General features: G+C 50.5%; 1 protein-coding gene across 5 annotated transcripts; it reads right to left on the reverse strand.

The window, feature by feature from the left end:
• Positions 1-10,551: 10,551 nt before the first annotated feature.
• On the reverse strand, positions 10,552-20,675 carry Slc25a29 (solute carrier family 25 member 29). 5 transcript variants are annotated; one of them, XM_028858085.2, is made up of 5 exons: positions 20,436-20,675; positions 15,746-15,789; positions 13,768-13,838; positions 12,469-12,552; positions 10,552-12,187 (listed from the first exon to the last, which is right to left on the reverse strand). In XM_028858085.2, exons 4-5 carry the CDS (start codon positions 12,529-12,531, stop codon positions 11,429-11,431), a joined length of 822 nt encoding a protein of 273 aa, XP_028713918.1. In that variant the 5' UTR covers positions 12,532-12,552; positions 13,768-13,838; positions 15,746-15,789; positions 20,436-20,675; the 3' UTR covers positions 10,552-11,428. The 5 variants fall into 5 exon arrangements, with proteins under 5 accessions (XP_028713918.1, XP_037066727.1, XP_028713916.1 ...); XM_037210832.1 differs by having other exon boundaries at positions 12,895-13,838; XM_028858083.2 differs by lacking the exon at positions 13,768-13,838.
• Positions 20,676-21,511: the final 836 nt, after the last annotated feature.

Below are 21,511 nucleotides of genomic sequence, written 5' to 3' on the forward strand. Positions count from 1 at the left end.
GCATCTTTGGCTGGTAAATGGGCTGTTCTCTGGAGATATTCCTGAAGACCTACCAGCCTGCCTCTCTTGAGTGACTGACGTGAATATATCTTTTCATCTCCAAACCACTGGAGGAATTAGGGGACATTTCACATTGGCACTAAGTGAAGGAAACACTAGAAACGTTAAAAATACAAGCCTTTTAGCTTTCATTCTCTGCTCCCTTGGCTTGACTTATCTCTGAACCTCCGTTCAGAGAAGCGCTGGCTGCCCTTTACAAACAGTGCATGGGGCTTTCTGCCCCAGCTGGACCTTTCTGAGCTAGAACAGTAAGCTGCTGTGGACACCGAGAAAGCTGTGCCAGCTGCCCCCACTCGAGCCTTGCTGGCCTTGCTGGACCGCTGCACTGTCAGCAGCCTGGGGCTCAGCACCAGACTTAAAGCAACTCCCCATTTCCTAATGGAAAATGGCCTATTCCCATGTAACACTCAGTTCAGCCTCAACCCAGGCCTGTACCCCCACCTCCAGAGAAATGGGTGTTCCCTGGCTTGCTTTGCGGGGATTACCAGGTTCATGCCGCCTTAGTCTAGTGTTTATGTGTCAAGAGCCTGTTTAAGGAAAGCATGGCCCTACCTCAATGGTACTTACCCTTACCTAGTAGAAGGTGGCATAGACATTAAATGTGCCATGGAAAAGTGAGGGGTTAACTGCAGGTCAAGTGGTGGTACACACCTCTAATCCCAGCACTTTGGAAGGCAGAGGTGGGTGGATCTCTGGGATCTCTGATTTTCAGGATAGCCAGGGCTACACAGAACAAAGACAAGGAAGAAAAAACTTCAGGCTTGGGGACAATGAGGCGGGACATACAAACTTAGGGGATTCTCCAGTTCCTGCCACAGGTTATATTAGCCAGATTGACCCCACTGTCCTTCACCCTTTGCACATGTTGGGCCTAGCCTCCCGTACCTGGAAGCTCTCCAGGCTCTGGCCTTGCTCCACTCAGAATCCTGTTTATGTCTTCCGCTCCATGCCGTTCAATCGCCCTTCCATCTTCAGCTGCAGGAGGACCCTCATGCATTCAGCAATGCAAGAGCTGTCTGGGTCATGAAGCGGCAAATGAGCAAGGTGCAGGCTTGCCAGTCCAAGGCTTGGGTATGTGTGGTCCAAGGAGGCTGGGTGGGAGGAGTAGGTGACAGGGCAAGTGGGGAGCTTGTCCCTCTCACCCCTAACTGAGCCAGCCTCATCTGAGAAGCAAGGTGGCCTGGGGCCAGCACGCAAGAGTCCAGGTAGAAGAGACATCTGCCAATGAGAAGAGGGCAGCCGGTCTGTGAAGTCCAGAGGAAGGCCTGGGGTAGGTACCATGTACACCCCTAGAGCACAGTGGAGTGCTGTCCCTGATGGGTTGGGAGAGCCTGCTGTCCTAGAGATAGATTAAGAACTGGTGGTGAGGGTGAGGAAGGGTCTAAGGGACGAGGCCTGGGTGGGAAGGGACTTAAGTGAGCCTTGGAAGGAAGAGGTCTGGGTCCTGAGGCCCCCTGAGCTGGAGCTGGCTTTTCCGCTTCACTGCTGTGTCTCTTTAAGAAATGGGTTCCCTTATGTCGTGGGGACACTGCCCTTGGAAGAAGGGATTGATGTAGTTCTCCTGGGACCCCAGTTCTGTCTGTCATAGGTAGATCCAAACTGAGGTGACCATTTCCCTCCCTCTACCATATCAGGAAGCCCAGGTGGGTGCTGTGAGGTCTGAGGTCAGTAAGCAGTAGGAAACAGCATGAGTAGGTCTTGGCTTCTCCCAAAGTCCTCTGGAGCTTGAACCACCTACCACTCCACGTTATCTGTTACCACAGAGCTTGGCCAGGTATTGGGGAAGGTGGCACAATCTTCTGTCAGCTTCACGTCTGTTCTGCCTTTCTTTTGTAGTGGAATTGTGATTGGAAGCCAGACATAGTGGCACATGTGCAAGTCCAGAACTTGAAACACTGAGACAGGGCAGAAAGACCTGAGTTCTGGGCAGTTTACACTACATGGCAAGGTCTCAAAACCACCACCGCCACAGAGGCAGGTGAATTTCTACAAATTGGAAGCCAATCCAGTCTACATAGTGAGTTCCACGCTGGCCAAGGCTACGTAGACCCTGTCTCAAAACAACAAAAAAGAAAGGGGTGGGGAGAGGAACTAGAGAGATGGCTCAGTGGTTAGAGACACTTTTGTTCTTACAGAGGACCCAGATTTGGTTCTCAGCAACCACATGGCGGCTGAGGATTGTTTGTAACCAACCCCACCCAGTCCCTCTTCCCGTCTCTTCAGGCACCAGACATTGCACATGGCGCACAGATATACTTGCAGGCCAAATGCCCATACATAGAAATAAACAACAAACCCCCCCCCAAAAAAAAAGACACACTGTGCCAATTTTCCTGCAGCCCTGTAGGTCAAGGTAGTCTCCAAGTGGTGGACTAAAGTTGATGTCTGGGACTTCTGAGGAAGCTTTGCCAGTCAGACGTGCACCCCCACTTTTCACTTCTGACTGCCATCAAGCCCAGAAAAGCAGAGAGACTGGCCCTGGTGGGCCTGTGAGAGGGCTGTCAGTCATCTCTAATGCATTGCCCCTTGGTTTCTCTAATTGCTTGCTGCCAGCTGCATCCACCACAAGCTTCATGGCAGAGCTGATGGTTTATCTCGTCACATCTGGCAGCCACGGGTGGGATCCGGTCTCTGCTGTGAAAACCAGACTGGTGGGCCCAGTGAACAAAGGAGCAGATCAGGGTGTGGGGGCTGAGGCTTGGGGCATCTGAGCAGGTGTACACAGAGACCTAGACTGCTTCAGGGCAGACAGGAGGTATTCCCAGCATCCAGGAGTGAAATGCTCCAGACCAGGAAAATGCTTCAAGTGTTTAAAAAAAAAAGAAAAGCCCTGCAAGTGTTGGGTGCAAAGAAAGGGAGCACAACTGTGACAGGATCTGGAAACTTAGGTCATTCCTTCCTTGACCATGAGGGGTGAGACTACAGCCCAGAGCTCTCGGAGGAATGGTTTGGGAGACACAAGTCTGGAGAGCAGAGAGCAGAGCAGGGCGAGGCCCAGGAAGGACCGGAGCCTCCTGCCCTGGCCGAGGCCTACAGTGAGGAGTTTCTCATGAAATGAAGCAGTCCTGGGGCTGGAGAGGTGGCTCAGCGGTTAAGAGCACTGACTGCTCTTCCAGAGGTCCTGGGTTCAGTTCCCAGCAACCACGTGGCTGCTCACAACTGTAACTCCAAGAACTGACATCCTCACACAGACATACATGCAGACAAAACACCAAAGCACATAAAATAAAAAGTATATGTATGTATGTATCTATATATGTATACATATATGTGTGTGTGTGTGTGTGTGTGTGTGTGTGTATTAGTTATATGCCAATAAATTACTAGTTGGGTGTGGTGGCTCACATCTCTAATCCCAGCAAGACATTAGCAAGGAGTTCAAAGGCAACCTTGGCTATATAGTGAGTTCCAAGCTAGCCTAAGCTACATGAGACCATGTTTGAAATAGAAAAGAAATTCACAAGTATTTGTCAAGTAAATCTCAACTGTGCTTGATAGCCAAACAATGTCAGCCAATCTTTTGTTTCAGTCTTCTTTTTTTAAAAGATTTATTTGTTATTTTAGGTATATGAGTGGTTTGCCTGCATTTATGTCTGTACCATGTGCCAGATGCCCTTGGAAGTCAAAAGGGTGTCAGATCTGGAACTGGAGTTATGGATGGTGGGAATCAAACCCAGGTCCTCTGCAAGAGCATCAAGTGTTCTTACTTAACCCAGCCCATCTCTCCAGCCCCTTATTTCTCTCTTCGTTACTAATATTAACTCTAATCACACGTCACACAATTATACATCATGGCAGAACGGCCAAGAGAGGGTTAAAGAGGTTTCTAGTTTAAGCAAGGCTGTACAGAGGGCAGAGAGCTGACACAGGAAGAGGCAGGCTGCTAGGGACCAGGTGGGTCTTGGGGACCACGGGTGCGGGTCTGGTAGGTGGGCTCTTCAAAGTAGGTGTGTTCAAGTGGAGGTCAGGGGAAAAGCTGAAGGAACTGATTCTCTTCTCCCACTGTGTGAGTTCCAGGGATTGAACTCAGGTCGACAGGCTTGGCAGCAAGCTCCTTTCCACCCTGAGCCCTCTCACTAGCCCAGTGCTCATTTTAGAGTCCCAGGTGAGGTGTCCCATCCAGTGTGATTGGTAAGTTCACATGTCTGGTGTTTCTGATGTGACTTGATATAGTCACAGAAATCACTATTTACTGGCACAAGTCAATTATCAATGTGTGCCTCCCAGTGTGGTGGCCGATGGTGTTTACTTGTGTAAACATGATGTGGAGTCATTCTTCCTTGGCATTTTCACTCAAAACTGAGTAACTTAGGTCAAGGCTGTGGTGTTGATGAGATGAAGTAACTGAAGGCCAAGGTTGGCCTGCAAACTGCCATTCCCTCCATCTGTGTGACGACAGCCCTCTCATGATCCAGGCTGGTCTCTAGGACACACTACCCTCCTCCCACCCTTTCCAACTCTAGGTGTGGACTGCATCTTCTCACTTAGCTATTGGCTCACCCATACTTCTAGGCCCCCTCCAGCTATGGCTCTTCCTCCATAACAGACAGCTCCTAATGACTCAGGCCCAGGTAGCCACATAGTCCAGGAACATTCCAAACGCAGTGGTACGTGCTTTTCATCGCAGCGCCAAGGAGCATCAGTGGGTATCAGTCATCACCTTCAATGGGAAGTCAAGGAACAGTGTCTTTCAGAGCTGTGGGCTGGAAGCCTCCAAGGGGAATCTGGGAATTGAGGGAAGAGCCTTAGCCACAGCCTGAGGTGTGACAGAAACAAAGAACAGAATGTGTATGGGGCTTGGTGGCACCAGCCTGTCACCCCAGCGTCTCTGGAGGCTGAAGCAGGAGGACCACAAGTTCACGGCCTGCCTGGGACACAGAATGAGTTCAAAATAAAAATCTAAGAAGGTTGAAAGTGTAGCTCAACAGGGGTGCACTTGCATGCATAAGACCCCAGGTTGAACCCTTAGTACTAAAAATAGGACAAGACAGTAAGTACTTCTGCCATACTTGATGGGGTGTAGCCGTTCTGTGTGCGGGGACAGGACATGCCCTGAGATTGCAGATGGCCCAGGAACTAGAGGATGATCTGAGTTAGAGGCTCAGTTTAGGGAAGTTCCCTTCACGCCCTCAGCCTGGGTTCTTTGTACACCACCTCCCACCCTTCATAAAAGCTGGGTATGATGACACAGGAGTCTGACCCATTTGAGGCCAGCCTGGGCAACATAGCAAGACTCTGTCTCAAACATCACACATAACTCTTATATAGTACTTTCTAGATTGAGAGCAAGTCAAGGAGAAATATAAAATGTAAAACAAGTTTGAGCTTGCAAAACAGATCAACAGATGAGGACGCCTTCCTCCAAGCGTGGTGACCTGAGTTCAGTCCCTGGAACTCATACGGTGGAAGGGGGAAATGCCCACAAGTTGTCTTCTAACTCACACCTGTGTGCCCCTAGCACACAATAAAAATTAAGATAGACTCACTAACCACCACGAGTCCTTTTAACCCGGATTCAGTGTTGAGCCCATCCATGTCAGCTCTCATGGGGGCAGTGGCAACCGTGCTACATGTGGATGCTATCAGTTTCTACTGTTTCGAGCTACTATTGAGGTTATCAATTCAGAGGAAGCCACAGGGCAGCCTCAGGTGGCTCCTGACCATCATTCAAGCTAAGGGCTTGTCTGTGTCTTGTAGCCCTAGCACTGGAGGGAGGCAGCTGACTCAGTCCCAACAGCCTTGCTTGGTCATGTTAGGACCTTTCTGGGAAGCTCAGGTGTGTGGAGTTGAGGGTGGTCCCCTGTGGCCTGGGCCGTATCCAGCTTGCCCCTGGGAAATACAGCCACTAGGCTGAGAGGGGAGCCAGGGACAGACTCCTGTACATCCTGCCCAGGGAGTATCACTTGTTTTCTATTACAGTAAAGAGAGGAAAAAAGCCGGAGGGGGCGTGGGGGGGGGCAGCCAGACACCCCATTCTGGCCTCCTGTCCTTAGAAGCTGAACAAGCTTGATTTCACATACTGGAGTTAGATACTAAAGGGTGCTATGGCAGAGCTGGGACACATGGGTTGCTCTGATCTATACTAAGGAGCCATTGGGCCTCAGCCTGGGAAGAGCCTCCAGGTGCAGCTGAGGTGGCTATGGGAGGCAGAGATTTCATGTGGCAGGCTAGGGTGGCCCCTTCCAGGAAGCCGTCCCTGATGCTGAGCTGGGCACTGTTGTGAGATACTTGATTACACTGTGTAAAGATGTGTTACTGTGATTGGTTTAATAAAAAGCTAAACAGCCAATAGCTAGGCAGGAGGTATAGGCGGGACTTCTGGACAGAGAGCTCTGAGAAGAAGAAAGGGGGAGTGGCCAGCTGAGGCTAAGGAAGCAGGACACGCAGGGGAGAGGTAACACATACATAGATGAATATAAATGGGTTAATTTTTTAAGTTATAAGAGCTAGTTAGGCCGGGCAGTGGTGGTGCACGCCTTTAATCCCAGTACTCGGGAGGCAGAGCCAGGCGGATCTCTATGAGTTCGAGGCCAGCCTGGGCTACCAAGCAAGTTCCAGGTAAGGTGCAAAGCTACACAGAGAAACCCTGTCTCGCAAAACCAAAAAAAAAGAGCTAGTTAGAAACAAACCTAAGCTAAGACTAAGCTTTCATAATTAATAAGTCTCCATGTCATTATTTGGGAACTGGTGGGACAGAAAAAGACTCATTGCATTTCATACAGACAGAGAATTCATGCCAGCTGTTACTGCTGCAGTCACGACATGGTCCGTTCCTCAGGTACTCACAACAGTCGGCTGCTGCTCCAGGAGATTTCAGAAAGTGAGCTCAGCAATTTCCAAGAGCTGAGGCAGTAAATGCAGCTCCCACCCTGCCGGCATGAGGCTAGGCACTCAGGGAACTGATGGGAGCAGAGGACCTAGCTACCGCCTAGTGATTTCAGCTTTGGCTCACATGGCCAGAGAATGCTGGGGACACTTAGTAAAGCTAAGTCCAATCCTGAAAAAAAAAAATCACTAAATAGATACAGAATGTTTAAAAATGTCCCTGATGCTAAAGAAGATAAAAATGGATATAGACAGTCATAGAAAAAAATAGTTTAAAGATAATAAAGTGAAGTCTTTAAAGAAAGAGAAAAATAATAATTTTTTTTTTAAGCCATGTTAAGGATGAGAAATACACAGGGCGTCTGGATCCTGTGTGGTGCTTTGTTGACTTTGAATTTTTTGAATGCTGATGAGCAAATGACAGCTGCTGAGAGACACGGGATTATGAAAGGGACTGCTGGATTAAACCAGCCTAGATACTTTTGAGATGTCGTGGCTTCAGAATAAAAGTTGAAAAATGTGTTGTGTTGGGGAGAGATTGTGCTTTTGTCTCCACAGCAAATGAAAGGCTATGGATTCTTTCAGAGTTACTCGATATTAGATTTGACTGGGGAAGACCTCCTGAAAAGGAACAAAAGAAAAACTACAAGACAGGTGATGTACGAGCTGATCCTTTGACCTGGGAACAGCTCTGAGACTGGATGAGACATGATAAATCTTGTTGGCTATGGAGTCCTCATGACTTGTTACATGCATCCTTTCATAACGCATGGATAGAGATTTATATTACATTTGGTTATACAGTCCAAACAAACTAAAAAAGTTAACAAATGCCTTTTACCTGCTCAACCATAGAACAAAAAGTATGATCTTTAACTGACTTGTGCACACTGTACATTCCATACTGTGTTGATGCAGACATACAAGTTACCTTTAAAAGTCTGTTTTCAGAGAGGGGAAAAAGGGACCAGATACCAATAAAGACAAGTAGCCCAGGTGATCCAGCCTCTCAGAGTTGTCAGAACAACTTCAAAGCTGTTGACTGAGATGGTCCAGCCTCACAGACTATTCTAGCCAGGACTGCAGATAAGCCTTGAGCTTTCCCATTACACAGACTGGACAGAAAAATGTTAGCACTAGTTTTCCCAGGACTTGACCATTATCTCAATTTTCTCAGGTCCTCTAAAGATGCCATTGCACACAGACAACAGGAAGCAGTCTAGAGAACAAGACGCCCACATTCCCAAGAGGTGGGGTGGGTGTTTTTTGGTAATTTGGTGGGTTATGAATGTTTGTCATCATTTGGGAGGGGGAATATAGGAATATAGGATTAAAAAGACACTATGAACCTCAAATATTTTACATTGGTATGGATTTTAGTATATTGATACAAGTTTAAAGTTATTTTTGTTATAATCTATGTATGTTTCTACTCTTGTTTGGGGTATTGTGCTTATGCAGCTCATTTTAAAATGTAATGTATAATTAAGAAATGCAGGGCTGGAGAGATGGCTCAGAGGTTAAGAGCACCGACTGCTCTTCCAGAGGTCCTGAGTTCAATTCCCAGCAACCACATGGTGGCTCACTGCCATCTGTGATAAGATCTGGTGCCCTCTTCTGTACACATAATAAATAAATAAATCTTAAAAAAAAAAAAGAAAGAAATGCAAATTAGAAGTTAGTAATCTATAATAAGCAAACTTGTAGTCATATTAGGTATGTTTTCAAGGTTAAACAGATATATTTTAGGTAGATAGGTGATCTTGGAATATTTCCAAGACCTACAGAATATAACCTTTAAAATGTTTTTTTTTTTTTAAAGATTTATTTATTATGTATACAGTGTTCTGCCTGCATGTATGCCTGCAGGCCAGAAGAGGGCACCAGATCTCATTATAGATGGTTGTGAGCCACCATGTGGTTGCTGGGAATTGAACTCAGGACCTTTGGAAGAACAGCCAGTGCTCTTAACTTCTGAGCCATCTCTCCAGTCCCCTAAAATGTTTTAATAAGGTTTTCCATGACAGTGAGATACATTTGCTCCTGGTAGCACCAATTTACTTCAAAAGATGATGGACATCAAAGAACCTCCATATGGAGTTTGCTTTTATTGTAGCAAAGTTAGCCACTGGGCAAAGAAACTGCCAAACTGGACAAGTGAGACACAAAAGAAAGCAACTGCCTAACTTTGACAAGACAAAGTAGGGCAGTCCTTCATAATTCCTGCTTTACAGAAAAGTCTGTCAGATATTCTAGGCCTGGAGGCCCAAGATGGATACCCCAGCATTGCAGAGGAACCTGGGGTGACTGTCTAGGCAGCCAGGTGTTTCTGTCATTTCTATAGTTTTGGAAGTTGTTTCCATGACACTTCTTGTTTACTCAGGTAACATTATATCCTTCTCAGGTCTCTGATGGAGTTGAAGATGATACAGTTAGTTTTCCTTGTGTTTACTCAGGTAACATTATGTCTTTCTCAGGTCTCTGATAGAGTTGAAGATGATATAGTTATAGTTTTCCTTGTTACCAAATTTGGAAAAGAAACTCACAAAAGAGTTATAAAGTATATAAGGTTGAGAGACATGAAAGCTTACATTGTTTATCTAAGAAAATATTTTGAAGTCTAGATAGATAGATAGTTTTGGGTTGGTAATACAAGTTATGATAAAAATAGTTTAGGTATAAAACTTTGAACTCATCAAGATAAGATAGATAATAGAATAATTTCTCAAAATTTGCCAAATACAAATGGACTGGACATTGTAAATGCTAATTCTTACCTTATAATTGTTCTTATTGTATATAGTTTTACTATGTTACACTTAAAACCTTTTCCTTTTTATATAGACAAAATAGGGGGAAATATTGCTAGATATTTGATTACACTGTGTAAAGATATGTCACTGTGATTGGTTTAATAAAAAGCTACATGGCCGCTGGGCGGTGGTGGCGCACGCCTTTACTCCCAGCACTCAGGAGGCAGAGGCACTCTGTGAGTTCGAGGCCGGCCTGGGCTACCGAGTTCCAGGAAAGACACAAAGCTACACAGAGAAACCCTCTCTCAAAAACCATAAGAAAAAAAAAAAAAAAAGCTAAATGCCCAATAGCTATAGGCAAGGCTTCTGGACAGAGAGAGTTTTGGGAAGAAAAAGGGCAAGTCAGCAGCCAGATGCAGAGGAAGCAGGGCATGCAGGAGGAGAGGTAAAAGCCTTGAGCCATGTGGCAACATTAATAGAAATGGGCTAATTTAAGTTATAAGAGCTAGTTAGAAACAACACTAAGCTAAGGCTGAGCTTTCATGTTAATAGTAAGTCTCCATGTCCTGACCTGGGAGCTGGCAGGATAGAGAGACTCGTCACAGGGCACATACTAGTTGCCCAGGTCATTGGATATCTCCACTCATACCTTTCCTCTACCAGGGGACCCATGTCCCCGCCACAGGCCTCTGATTCCTAGAATGACAGTTAATACTTGCTAAAGGGCATGTTTGTGATTTTACCTTAAGTAATGCCCATGCCTCCATTTACCACCATGTGGAACCAGGAAGGCTTCAATGTACCCTTGATCTGCTCAAGTCATGTGACCAGGTCCAAGAACACAGACCATAGCCATTGAATCCAGGGTAAGGAAGGAAATTAAGGCCTTTGCACCATGCAGAGAGGAGCCTTGCACGCTTAGAAAACAAGACTTTATTCCTTTAGAGGGTCCTGTACAACGGTGACATCCAGCTGGAGGGCACAGTCCCCTGCCTGGGCGGACCCAAACTGGTAACACTCTACCTGGTGTCAAGACCAGGGGCACAGGCACCAAGTAAGAATGCCCAGAAAAGATCTACTGGGAAGTGGAGCAATCCCACACTGTGCTTGCTCTCTTGGGCCCTCTGCCCACCCTGCCTACCCACCATTGGGAATCCTGGCTGGCAGTAGTGAGCCAGACATGGGCTGACCCTGCTCCCCATTTTGCAGACAGGTAGCGAGAGGCCCAGGGATGAGAAGACTTCCTCTTGCCACAGCTGTCACATAATTTCACTGTGGAGACACTGAGGCCAGCAGCCTATCTGCTCCCCATGCAGGACCCGAATGGGCAGGATCCTCAACAGGTTTGGTGCCAGGTCCCCAGCCCCCATCTGCAGTTGAAGGGCAGCAACTGAGAATCGCCAGGGACACTCTACACTGTCCTCTGCCCCCCTAATGTTAAGAGGTGGCCAAGTATCTTCTTGGGACTGTATGGATGGAGGAGTTGGGGAATGGGTGGGTCCTTGGCCAGCTTGTTACAGTTGGCTCAGGAGAGAGCCTGGAGTGTAGGACTTGGGAGATTCTTCTTGGTAGTGCTGTCTGCAGAGTGTAGACTTAGCCAGGCTTGACCTTCCCGAATGTACCATGTATGAGGAAGAGTCCCCATTTTACAGCTAAGAAAATAGGAGGTCAGTGGGGTATAGCCTAGCTGGTATCACCAGCCAAGGAGCAAGGAGACTGGCTGAGGAGCCACATTATCTGTGTCAAGTTTCAGCAACGTGGCCCTGGGGATGTTGGTGAGATAACCAGCATCACAGACTGGAAGGCTGGGCCAGAGCAGGTCCGGCAGCGGTGGCAGGGGTGCCCGGAACTGCCTCACTGTCTAGCTGGGCCTCCGCACCCCGGGTATATGTAAGCACCACAGTGACTGTGGCAAAGGTGGCAGCATTGACTGGGAAAGCACGCAACAGCGTGGAGGCCAGCCCTCGTGTGAAGACTCGCCAGCCCTCAGCCTGGTAGCTTTGCCGCATGCAGTCGACAATGCCGTGGTAGCGAGGGGCTCCTCGCAGCCCATCGGCTTGCAGTCGTGACTTAACCACGTCCATAGGATAGGTGGAGAGCCAGGACGTGATGCCTGACGTGCCCCCCGCCAGCAGCAGCTTGGGCACCAGCAGGCGGTCATCCGGCTCGCAGCCCATGGCGCGCGTCAGTACGTCGTAGGTGAGGAAGTAGACACCAAAGCTAGGCGTCTCGCGCAGAAGGGTGGACACCATGCCTCGGTTGATGCCACGCAGGCCCTCGTGCCGGTAAATCTGTACCAGGCAGTCCAGGGAGCCCTTGTAGGTTCGAGCAGGGCCCACATCCTGCAGCTGCAGCCTTGTCTTGGCCAGTTCCATGGGGCAGCAGATGACACACTGAATGGCACCGGCTGCTGCGCCAGCCAGGAACTGATTGAGTGGGGAGTCTTGACCCAGGGCCCTAAGGGTGTTGCCTTGCACCCCAAACACCAGGGCATTGATAAAGGTGAGCCCCATTAGTGGTGAGCCCAGGCCTTTATACAGGCCCAGCACCTGCAGAGACAGAAATGCCATCAGGATGAGGGGTGCCGCCTGGCTTGCATTGCCCAGCCACTCTCCTCAGGCCCTCCATACCCAAGTGGCAGCCCTAACCACCTGGCTGCTCATAGGCAGCATGCAGAATTCTGTTAGATGCAGAGTCCTCAGTTAATCAACTCACACACCCATGGTCCCTCATGAGTACCCGGATGACCTTTCCCGGGCCTCCGACCTGGGACGGTAGCACCCTTCGGGTTTGCTCCCCAGCCCTACAACTGCCCTGCCCAGGCACTTACACTCTCCTGCTTGATGATGGCCTGGAAGCAGTGCAGAGTCCCTCGGTACTGGGGCTTCTCCATGTTCTGTACCTGCAGCCGCACCTGCAGGGGCAGAGCCAGTGAGCGGGGATGGGCGGAGCCAGTGAGCGGAGATGGGCGGGGCCACTGAAGCAATTCCCCTGGCCTGCCGTGCACAAGGCTGGCAGCCAAGTAACTTTACGTGAAACTGGGATTCCAGGGTGCGGCCGGATTGGGTCTTTGAGAGCTAACAGCTACAAGGACAGTCAGCTGCAGATGGGCTGGGAGTCCCCAAGACGAGTGGAGGAAAGGTCTCTCGTGTGTAGACTAGCTCTTGGGCCAACCCTTGTTCAGGTGACACTTGTCCTCCCATATGAGGCTGACTGAGGTCAAAGGGGAATCCCAGCCTGGTGTCCCACCACTAACCTCCATCAGGGTGGGGTACTGGGCCTCCGTTCTGCTCCTGCTTGGTTTCTGCTAGTAGCCCCTTTGACAACCATGACCAGGAGTCATGAGCGGTGACAGCCAGCTGACAGCCTCCCTAGGTACCCATGGCAATAACTCCAGGACCTGGGACCACTGCCAGGCCCAGTGGCCCAGAACCTCTTCCAGGTCAAAGCACTCTTTGTTGCCTGAGAGCTTATCTGCTCCTGATACACTGGCTTCATGGTGGCATGAGGAGAGGGGCATATCCTGAACTTGGAATCCATGTTACTGTTGTGGGGGAAACTAGGTCACATCGTGGTCTCAAGAGCTAGGGAGCTCCCTTGGCCTGACTCAGAAAGGGTCAGTCATGGGCTAGGGTTAGTGTAGCTCAGTGGTAGAGCTGCACTAGTTTACCTAGCATGTGCAAAGGGCTGGCGAGGCAGCTCAGTGATTAAGCACTGGTTGCTCTTTGAGAGGATCCAGGATCAATTCTAGATGCCCACTCTGTGGCTCAAATCTTCTGTGACTCCAGTTCCAGGGGATCCAATGCCCTCTCCTGGCCTCTGTGGGCATCAGGCACACACATGGTGCACATACACACATACATACAAAATACCCATACACACTAAAAAACAAACAGCTTGTTTAATGGCCAGTTTGCTTGAATGCCAATGGCCCAACCATAGTTAGGGGTTGGAATGTATACAAATTAATTTTCTGAAAGATCACTTTCCAGGTATCCATGGGCAAGGGAGTGATTCCTGTGGCTGAATAACTGCAGAAGGGTACTCATGGGCTCAGCAGCTCAGAGGAGCTGGGCTACCAGGACAAAAGTGCTTTCTTGCCTGAGGGGCCTGCTTCAGAATCTAGTACCTGTCAAGTCGGCCGCTGCCACAATGCCAGGTTGAGGAAGTGAATCCATGGCTCTTATTGGCTGGACACAGCTGTGGGGGGTATTTGAGACATTTGACCACAAGTTATAAACACAATGATATGTGAATACGGCCAGGCTCGTGATTGGGAAAAGGCATCCAGACAGAATATGGGCATGGCAGGTCGCCTTGTGGACAGGGTGTATCAGGGCCTCGTTCTTGCAAACCTATGACTGGAGTTCATGGGCCACTGCTTGCCAAGAGTCTGGTCTCCAGCCTTCTCCCCAGGGATACCAGGTGACAGGTCTATGCTGTCTAGAGCCCGCATTAACCTATTAACGTGACTCAGGTTATCCTGGAGCTCAATGTGACCTCATCCACCCCCTCACCTCACAGATGCCTGGACCAAGGACAGAGCTTTGTAAGGTCAAAGACAGTGCACAAGGCCAGGCCCTTACACCCACACAGGAAGAAATCCCATCTTTGGATTAATGAGCTCCTTTCCTTGCCAACAAACACCTGGTTCACTGAAGACAAAAAAAAAAAAAAAAAAAAAAAAAAAAAAAAAAAAAAAAAAAAAAAAGGAAGAACCAGGAAGTGAAACTCAGCCCAGCTGGGGCTGATGTGTCCAGCCTCCAGCTTTTCCCTTACACGAGTGGGAAAGGAGCCTGGCTCAGAGCCTGAACCAAATACAGATCTGGCCTAGGGTCCTGCCGCTCACAGGGCCAATGGGTGCCTGGAAAACGGCCAAGGCAGGGTCGTGATGGGACTGGCTTGAGCACCTACAACTCCAGCCACAGGGGAAGCTTCCACAGGGGTTTTCCACCAGAGGATGTGCATCTGTCTCCTTGACCTCTGTTCTGAGACCCATAGAACCTGGAGCTCCCGTTAATCAAGGCGTGATTTGAGAGGTACCTGCCCCAGGGCTTCCATGTTCAGAGCCTTGGCCATTTGAAAGTGGTGTTCCTTAGGACCCTGCTGGGTGACACTGCCTTGCAGGTCCATGCCAGCACTCAAAAGTCATGACAAGCACTGATCCATAAAGACCGGGAGAGAAACACCCTCAAGTTTATTTCAGGTGTGTGTTTCTGATGTGGTCTTGCTATACCAGCTCAGGCTGGCCTCAAAAGTGTGGTCCTCCTGCCTTAGCCTCCCAATGCCGCCACCTTAGGGTCTGCTACCACACCCAGCTGTCGAGGCAGGCTTTTTGTTTTTGTTTTTATTTTGTTTTCGAGACAGGGTTTCTCTGTGTAGGTTTGCGCCTTTCCTGGAACTCATTCTAGCCCAGGCTGGCCTCAAACTCACAGAGATCCGCCTGCCTCTGCTTCCCGAGTGCTGGATTAAAGGCGGAGGCATGCTTTTCTAACACAAGCTGGCCTCAAATTCTCAATTTCCCAGGGCTGGAATTTCAGGTGTGCTATACCTACCACACCTGGCCCAGGAGGATTTGATTCCTTGTAGTTCTGCCTTTTCTTTCAGGAAGTTGTTAGGGGTGGGGCCAAAGAGATGGAGTTAACAGCAGTTATTAGCACTGGCTGATCTCCCAGAAGATCTGGGTTCAATTCCCAGCACCTACATAGCTGCTCCCAACCACCTGAAACTCCAGTTCCACCAGGCACACACAAGACGTACAGACATACGTGCAGACAAAACACGTAAAATAATAATAATTCAAAGAAGATGCTAGGGGAACTATACATCACAACCAGGTGAGCTTTCTTTCTCCAGCTGATGAGAAGAAACTCGTCCATCAACACCTCAGTCTCTGCCTGCCAAGTAAAGCAGAACTTGTGAGTCCGACATGCAGTTCAGCCTCCGTGGGAGATGCATTGCCCAGGAGGAAGGGTCCGTCAGTGTGTTCAGTGAGGGCCAGCTGCCCTACCTTCATTCAAAACCTGAAGGATGACCTTTACTGTGTTCCTGGGGCAGAAGCCCTGCAGGTCTGTCCCAGCCTGTCTGTACCTCCACAAGAAACTCACCTTGACTGTGTCAAAAGGGTGTCCCACAAGCACACCTGCCACACCTAGAAGAAAAAGGTACCTGTGACCAAGGGCCTCAGAACTTCGCAGAATCTTGGGGGGACAGATGGGAGAGTGAGGTTCTGGCAAGGAAGGATGGACAGGCATGACACATGGGAAGGGCACATTGACCAGGTCCCTGTGGGACCCTGGGCCCATCCCAGGAATTCCTGTAACGTCGCCTCTGGTAACAAGGGGCAGCCAGCATCCGCTCGACTCAAAGCTGTGTCCTCTGCCTTCCCCTGCAGCTCCCTGAGGTGTTATGTCCCCTGGACATCACCGTCCCAAAGCCTGACACCATAGGAGGCTCAGGGGATGTTGGAGTCAGAGGTTAGCCTGTACTGGGATTTGAACCAGGGATGTTGGAGTCAGAGGTTAGCCTGTACTGGGATTTGAACCAGGGATGTTGGAGTCAGAGGTTAGCCTGTACTGGGATTTGAACCAGGGATGTTGGAGTCAGAGGTTAGCCTGTACTGGGATTTGAACCAGGGAAGTTGGAGTCAGAGGTTAGCCTGTACTGGGATTTGAACCAGGGATGTTGGAGTCAGAGGTTAGCCTGTACTGGGATTTGAACCAGGGATGTTGGAGTCAGAGGTTAGTCTGTACTGGGATTTGAACCGGAGATGTTGGAGTCGGAGGTTAGTCTGTACTGGGAATGTTGGAGTTGGAGGTAAACCTGCTACCAGGATTTGAATTTTCCTTCTGTTACTTATCTCCAGGCATGCTCACAAAGGACTCATTGTCTTGGCCTTACTCCTCTCACCTGAAAGGCACTTAGCATTGTCCTTCCCCTACTCCCCCACCACACACACACTCCAGGCTGGCCTGGAGATTAGTAACCCCCAGGAAATACTACCTGAGGACCTGCTGCCTGCTGGCTGACACCTCTCAAGTGCCACACTACTCTGAGTCATGTTCAGTACATTTATTACTTAAAGGCCTGCCAGAGACCCCGCCCTTAAGACCAAGGTTCACTTCTCCTCAAAGGCTTAAGCACATTCCTCAGAGTGGCCTGTGGGTATGACTCCTCTGCATCCCCACACCCCATGCAGCCCAATGACCCGGTTTCTCAGAAGCAACAGAAGTCAGCGAGGTTTCCTTCTCTAGGAAACATCTGCTAACGAGCCTCTTTGGGGCTGGCCTATAGCCAGTGGTGGAGGCTTGCTCACAGGGCTTGAGGCCCTAGGCTCCTCCCTTAGCAATGCAGAAGCAAAGAAGTTCCCTTCGGTTGCTTACTTTATGTCTAACTGCAGTGGTTAATGTTGGGCAATGAACAAGAACATTACAAACTGCTGGTCATTGTCCTGGGTTCATGCTGATCCTAACCCTCCCACTCCAGAGGCTGGTTAACTCATTCTACAAACGAGGAAACCAGAACCGAGGAGCCCACAGCAGTACATCTATGAGCAGTGCACGGCCAGTGAGTGATGTCACTGGATGGAGCTCCAGCTGTGCTCTGGGCTGCCTCCTAACCACTCATCTCTGCTGGTCCTGTCAGGGAGGGCCACAGATCCTGCCAGGAGACACTAAAGGGTGACATCTGCTCCCAAACTGTGCCTTGCATCCTTCTGTAATGTTCTGTCCTAAAACAACAACAACAACAAAATCTACAATATTTTTTTTTTCTCTTTTTGAGACAGGGTCTCACTATGTGACTTGGCTGGCTTGGATCTCCCTATATATATATATATATATAAATATATATATAATATATATATATATATATATAGACCAGGCTGGCTTCAAACTCTGAGACCAACCAGCCTGCCTCTGCAAAGTGTGCTACCTGGATTTCTTTTGATCTGTTCTTTTAGTGTTCAGCACTTCAAGTTCAGTAAAACACTTTCTAGTAACACTCCAGTCTTCACACAGGAAAACAAGTGAGGCACCTCTCGACCATCCAGGCCCCCATCACTGACACTTCCCCACGGCTCCACTCCTCCTGGGGTCTGTTGGGCTACGTCCAGTGCTGCAGGTGAGAAACCTGCTGCTAACCCTCTCCTCACTCTTCTATCAGGACACCTCAAGAGATTTACGTGTGGGTTTTAGGAATGCCACCAGGGGATGCCAAGGGTGTGCCTGTGTCTTTAAATCAACCCTGCTTGGCACTCCACCAGCCCTCCAGTTGCAGATTCATGCCCTGTTCCAAGCCGGGGAAATTTCCACTATAATCTAGTCCCCCTAGTCACCAGGCAGGCTCCTTTTCTCCTGCAGCCGCCCCCCCCCCTCACAACGTCGCCTATTTCTAGTGGTGGGACCTTGTTTCCTCCCTTTGGAGAGCCACCAATTTTCACCTGCGTCTGACTTCCTGGTTAGTGGTTACTGGGGCAGAACCAGGACCTCACGGAGCCCAGTGGCCCAACCCCTGCTTTTTGTATTTGCAAATACACGTTTTGTATTTGCAAATCTTACTTCCGGAACTTCTTTTCTTAGGCTAATCTGAATCTCTTAGGGCTTTGGAAAGCCTAGTACCCGGGGCTGGTATGCTGAGCATCTGTTATACCCTGTTAGCTTTCTTCCTTCTCTCTCCAAGGGCTCCCTGGTGCCAGCAGAGAGCCCAGCTGTGGGCAGCTGCTCACAGGTAGCAGCAACAACAGCCTTTGCCACTTCCAAGACATTGTAGAACCTATGAAGCCTCTTACCCACCCCTTCTGCTGGGAAGTCCCAGGAGGGTCCCAAACTGGCAGGTCTTGGCATCCCCACTCCCTACCCATGTCCTTTTGACCTCACAGTCCCTTTGAGAGCCAGGGAACCCTGCCTCACCACCTCCAAGAGGATTCCCCCTAGTCTAGTCACACCAGCAGAAAGGGACCCATCTCCTAAATCCAAAGCCACTGACCACAGCCAGGGTAACTCTGACACCATTGAGTATCCAAGGACAGGAAGGGACCTGTTCTAGAGACAGTTCTGGGAGAGATGACAGGTCTGTTCCCTCCACACAGACACCACCTGGTAATCTGGCATTTCTCTGTCACGCTGACCTATGCCCTAGCCTGAACCCAGGGGCCACTGTGGCCTCAAGATTTGAGACCCATCATTACACGGCAGGGGGTGAGTAGAAGCATCCCCACCCTTCTAGTAGAAAGCTTTGTACCAAAAACCAACCGGTAGTCAAGATATTTGCCCTGCCTCCCACAGCGGCTAAAGGCAGGATAGGATGTGAGCTGGACCACTCAGGCACACCCACAGTGCATTCTTCCTCTGGAAAAGGGGTGTCCCACTATCATCCCTTCCAGGCAGGTGCTTTAGAAGTCCAGATCCCCACATTCAGAGCAAGTCTGACAGCATGCAGTGATGGGAACCCGGAAGGCATGCCTAGGGCACAATCAGATCGTTGTCTGTCCCTCAGCAGCCCTATCCTTTCAGAGAGGCTGAGTGTGAGGTTACAACCCCTCCCCATTTCTTCCCTTACTGGATGAACCCAGAAAAAAGCTCTGCAGGTGACTTCCATCTCAGACCCATCCTGCATTACTTCCATGTAGTCAGGCACACTCTTTATGCCCCCTGGGTGAGAATGCAGACCAGGGCTGGAGGTAGGGCACATGATCCCCTCACCCTGGCTCTCCAAGGGTGAAGATGGACGGACATCCCAAGCAGGAAAGGCCTACTTGAGCAAGAGTCCAAGGGGTGGCTGACATGGGGGTGGTCTGGGTCTCTAAGCAGGGCGGGCCAAGGGGTGAATGAATGCTCCCCAGGACAAGTGTACTGACCAGGTTGCAACCACAAATGGAACCCTGGCCCTGGGGAGACTTTAACAACACAAGGGGACTTTGGCTATAGAAGGGGCCTTCATCCTTCCTGCTGCAGATGGAGGATAAGATGGGACCCCTTCTGTGTCTCTAATTCCTCACCAACTTGCAGAAATCCCTGGACTTTATCCCCCTCCCAGAGCTTACAGAGGACTCAGTAACAGCCTGGTGGCTCTCAAGCACATCCCTGCCCTGGGAAAGCATCCTGCCAGATCAGCCTTCTCCACCCAGGAAGAAGCAAGCACGGATTAAACACCTAAGGCCAAGGCCAGTCAATCACTGTTTCAGGTGAGACCTTTCCGGGTAGGGCTATGACGGTAAGCCGATGAAGACAGTAGACAGGTGGGTGAGGAGCCAGGCCTGGGCCTCAGAGCTGAACTCAGCCTTGACATAACCAGCCAGACCACTGCCATCTCCGCCAATTTACCTGGAACCCCAATGGCTAGAGCAGACTCTATATTTAATACTTACTAAATAAACTACACCTCTAGATACAAGAAATGGACTAAAGGTTCAACAGGTCCGCACCTCGGGCATGGGCAAACCTGATCTGCTCTCCACCTCAAGCTTTCCTGAGTTAGGCTGACTTGACCACCCGGTGGACCGCCTCCTTGTCTTCGGTGCCCTTCAGCAGCTCAAAGCACCACATGGGAAGAACTGGGCGCCTGGGGTCAGGCCAGCCCTCTCTAGGAGGTCGCGCGGTGTCACCAGCCTCGCTCAGAACAGCTGCCAGGAGGGAATTATCCGCGGGCGCATCCTCCTGACGGTCCCCGTCTCTGACCAAGCCGCGGTACCGCCGGGATCCCCAGACCTCGCACCCAGTGCACACGGAAGGGTGAAGAAGACACCTGTCCCCGCGCACCAGGCAGGCTGCGTGTCTGGCATGCCTGGAGTCTCCTTACCTCCAGCGCATCCAGCCAGGAAGTCGAGCGCCATGGCCCGGCCCCGCGAGCCGCCTGAGTCCTACTACTCTTCGGGCCCACGGGCCGTCGGGGCTCTGGCTGTCTGGCCTCCGGGCGCAAAGCAAGTCCTGGTGACGGCTGGGTGATGGCTCCTAGGAAAGCGCTCCCCCGGCGTCCAGCACGCGGGGCCTCACCTCGCGCCGCGCGCCCCGCCCTGCCGGCCGCAGCCCCTGCGGGTGCAAAACGCAACCAATGGGTACAGGGGGAGCGGACAACACCCCGCGCTCTGGGCGCTGTCGCCAAATCTCATTGGTTGGGTACGCCGGGAGGGTGTGGCCTCGGACACGGCGGGCGGGGGCACCAGGGGGGCAGCAGACAAAGACTGTGCTTCTCGGGCCCGCCCGCGCGGCGCAGGGAAAGGGCAGTGCAGTGGGCACACTGCGCCCTGGAGCCGGGAACCTCCCAACTGCGCTGTGCAAGGGGCGGCGCACGCTCTGCCTCGACCCTGGGGCCCCTCACGGTGTTTGGATGCGACTCAGCTGCTCAACCTCATCGTCCTTGCCAGTGTCCTGGGGGCACTGTGGCGAACACACGTGGAACGCCGGGACTCTCCAAGGCCTGCGGTATTGGACGCAGCTAGTGGTGAAAGTTCGAGAATTACTCCCCACTGGAGAGACCTGCTAGGCCCTGGGGCTCCCTAGGCGAAGGCGCGGGTGGGTGGTGGGGAGGTGTCTGAGGTTCGAGTGCGCCCAGGCAGGGCCAGAGACTTGAATTTGGATGATGCTGAGACGAACTTTTTTTTTTTTTTTTCAAGACAGGATTTCTGTGTGTTACAGCTCTGGCTGTCCTGGAACTCACTCTGTAGACCAGGCTGGCCTCCAACTCACAGAAATCTGCATGCCTCTGCCTCCCGAGTGCTGGGATTAAAGGCCTGCGCCACCACCGCCTGGTTGAGACGAACTTTTCAAACACAAGGAACCCATGGATAGAAGGGTGCCGCCAAGCCCCGAGGTGTTCCTGGGAGCTACTGAAGGTTGTAGAGAGAGGGAGGCTTCAGGACAGGGCTGGGAGCTGCC

The sequence above is a fragment of the Peromyscus leucopus genome, chromosome 14 (genome assembly GCF_004664715.2).
Source record: "Peromyscus leucopus breed LL Stock chromosome 14, UCI_PerLeu_2.1, whole genome shotgun sequence".
NCBI lineage: Eukaryota > Metazoa > Chordata > Mammalia > Rodentia > Cricetidae > Peromyscus > Peromyscus leucopus.

Coding starts and splice junctions, on each gene's coding strand:
- Slc25a29 (XM_028858083.2), bottom strand. CDS start 20,469: ATGGCGCTCGACTTCCTGGCTGGATGCGCTGGAG. Junction 15,790..20,435: donor CCTGGCTGGATGCGCTGGAG/GTAAGGAGACTC, acceptor TTTTTCTTCTAG/GTGTGGCAGGTGTGCTTGTG. Junction 12,553..15,745: donor ACCCTTTTGACACAGTCAAG/GTGAGTTTCTTG, acceptor CTGCCCCTGCAG/GTGCGGCTGCAGGTACAGAA.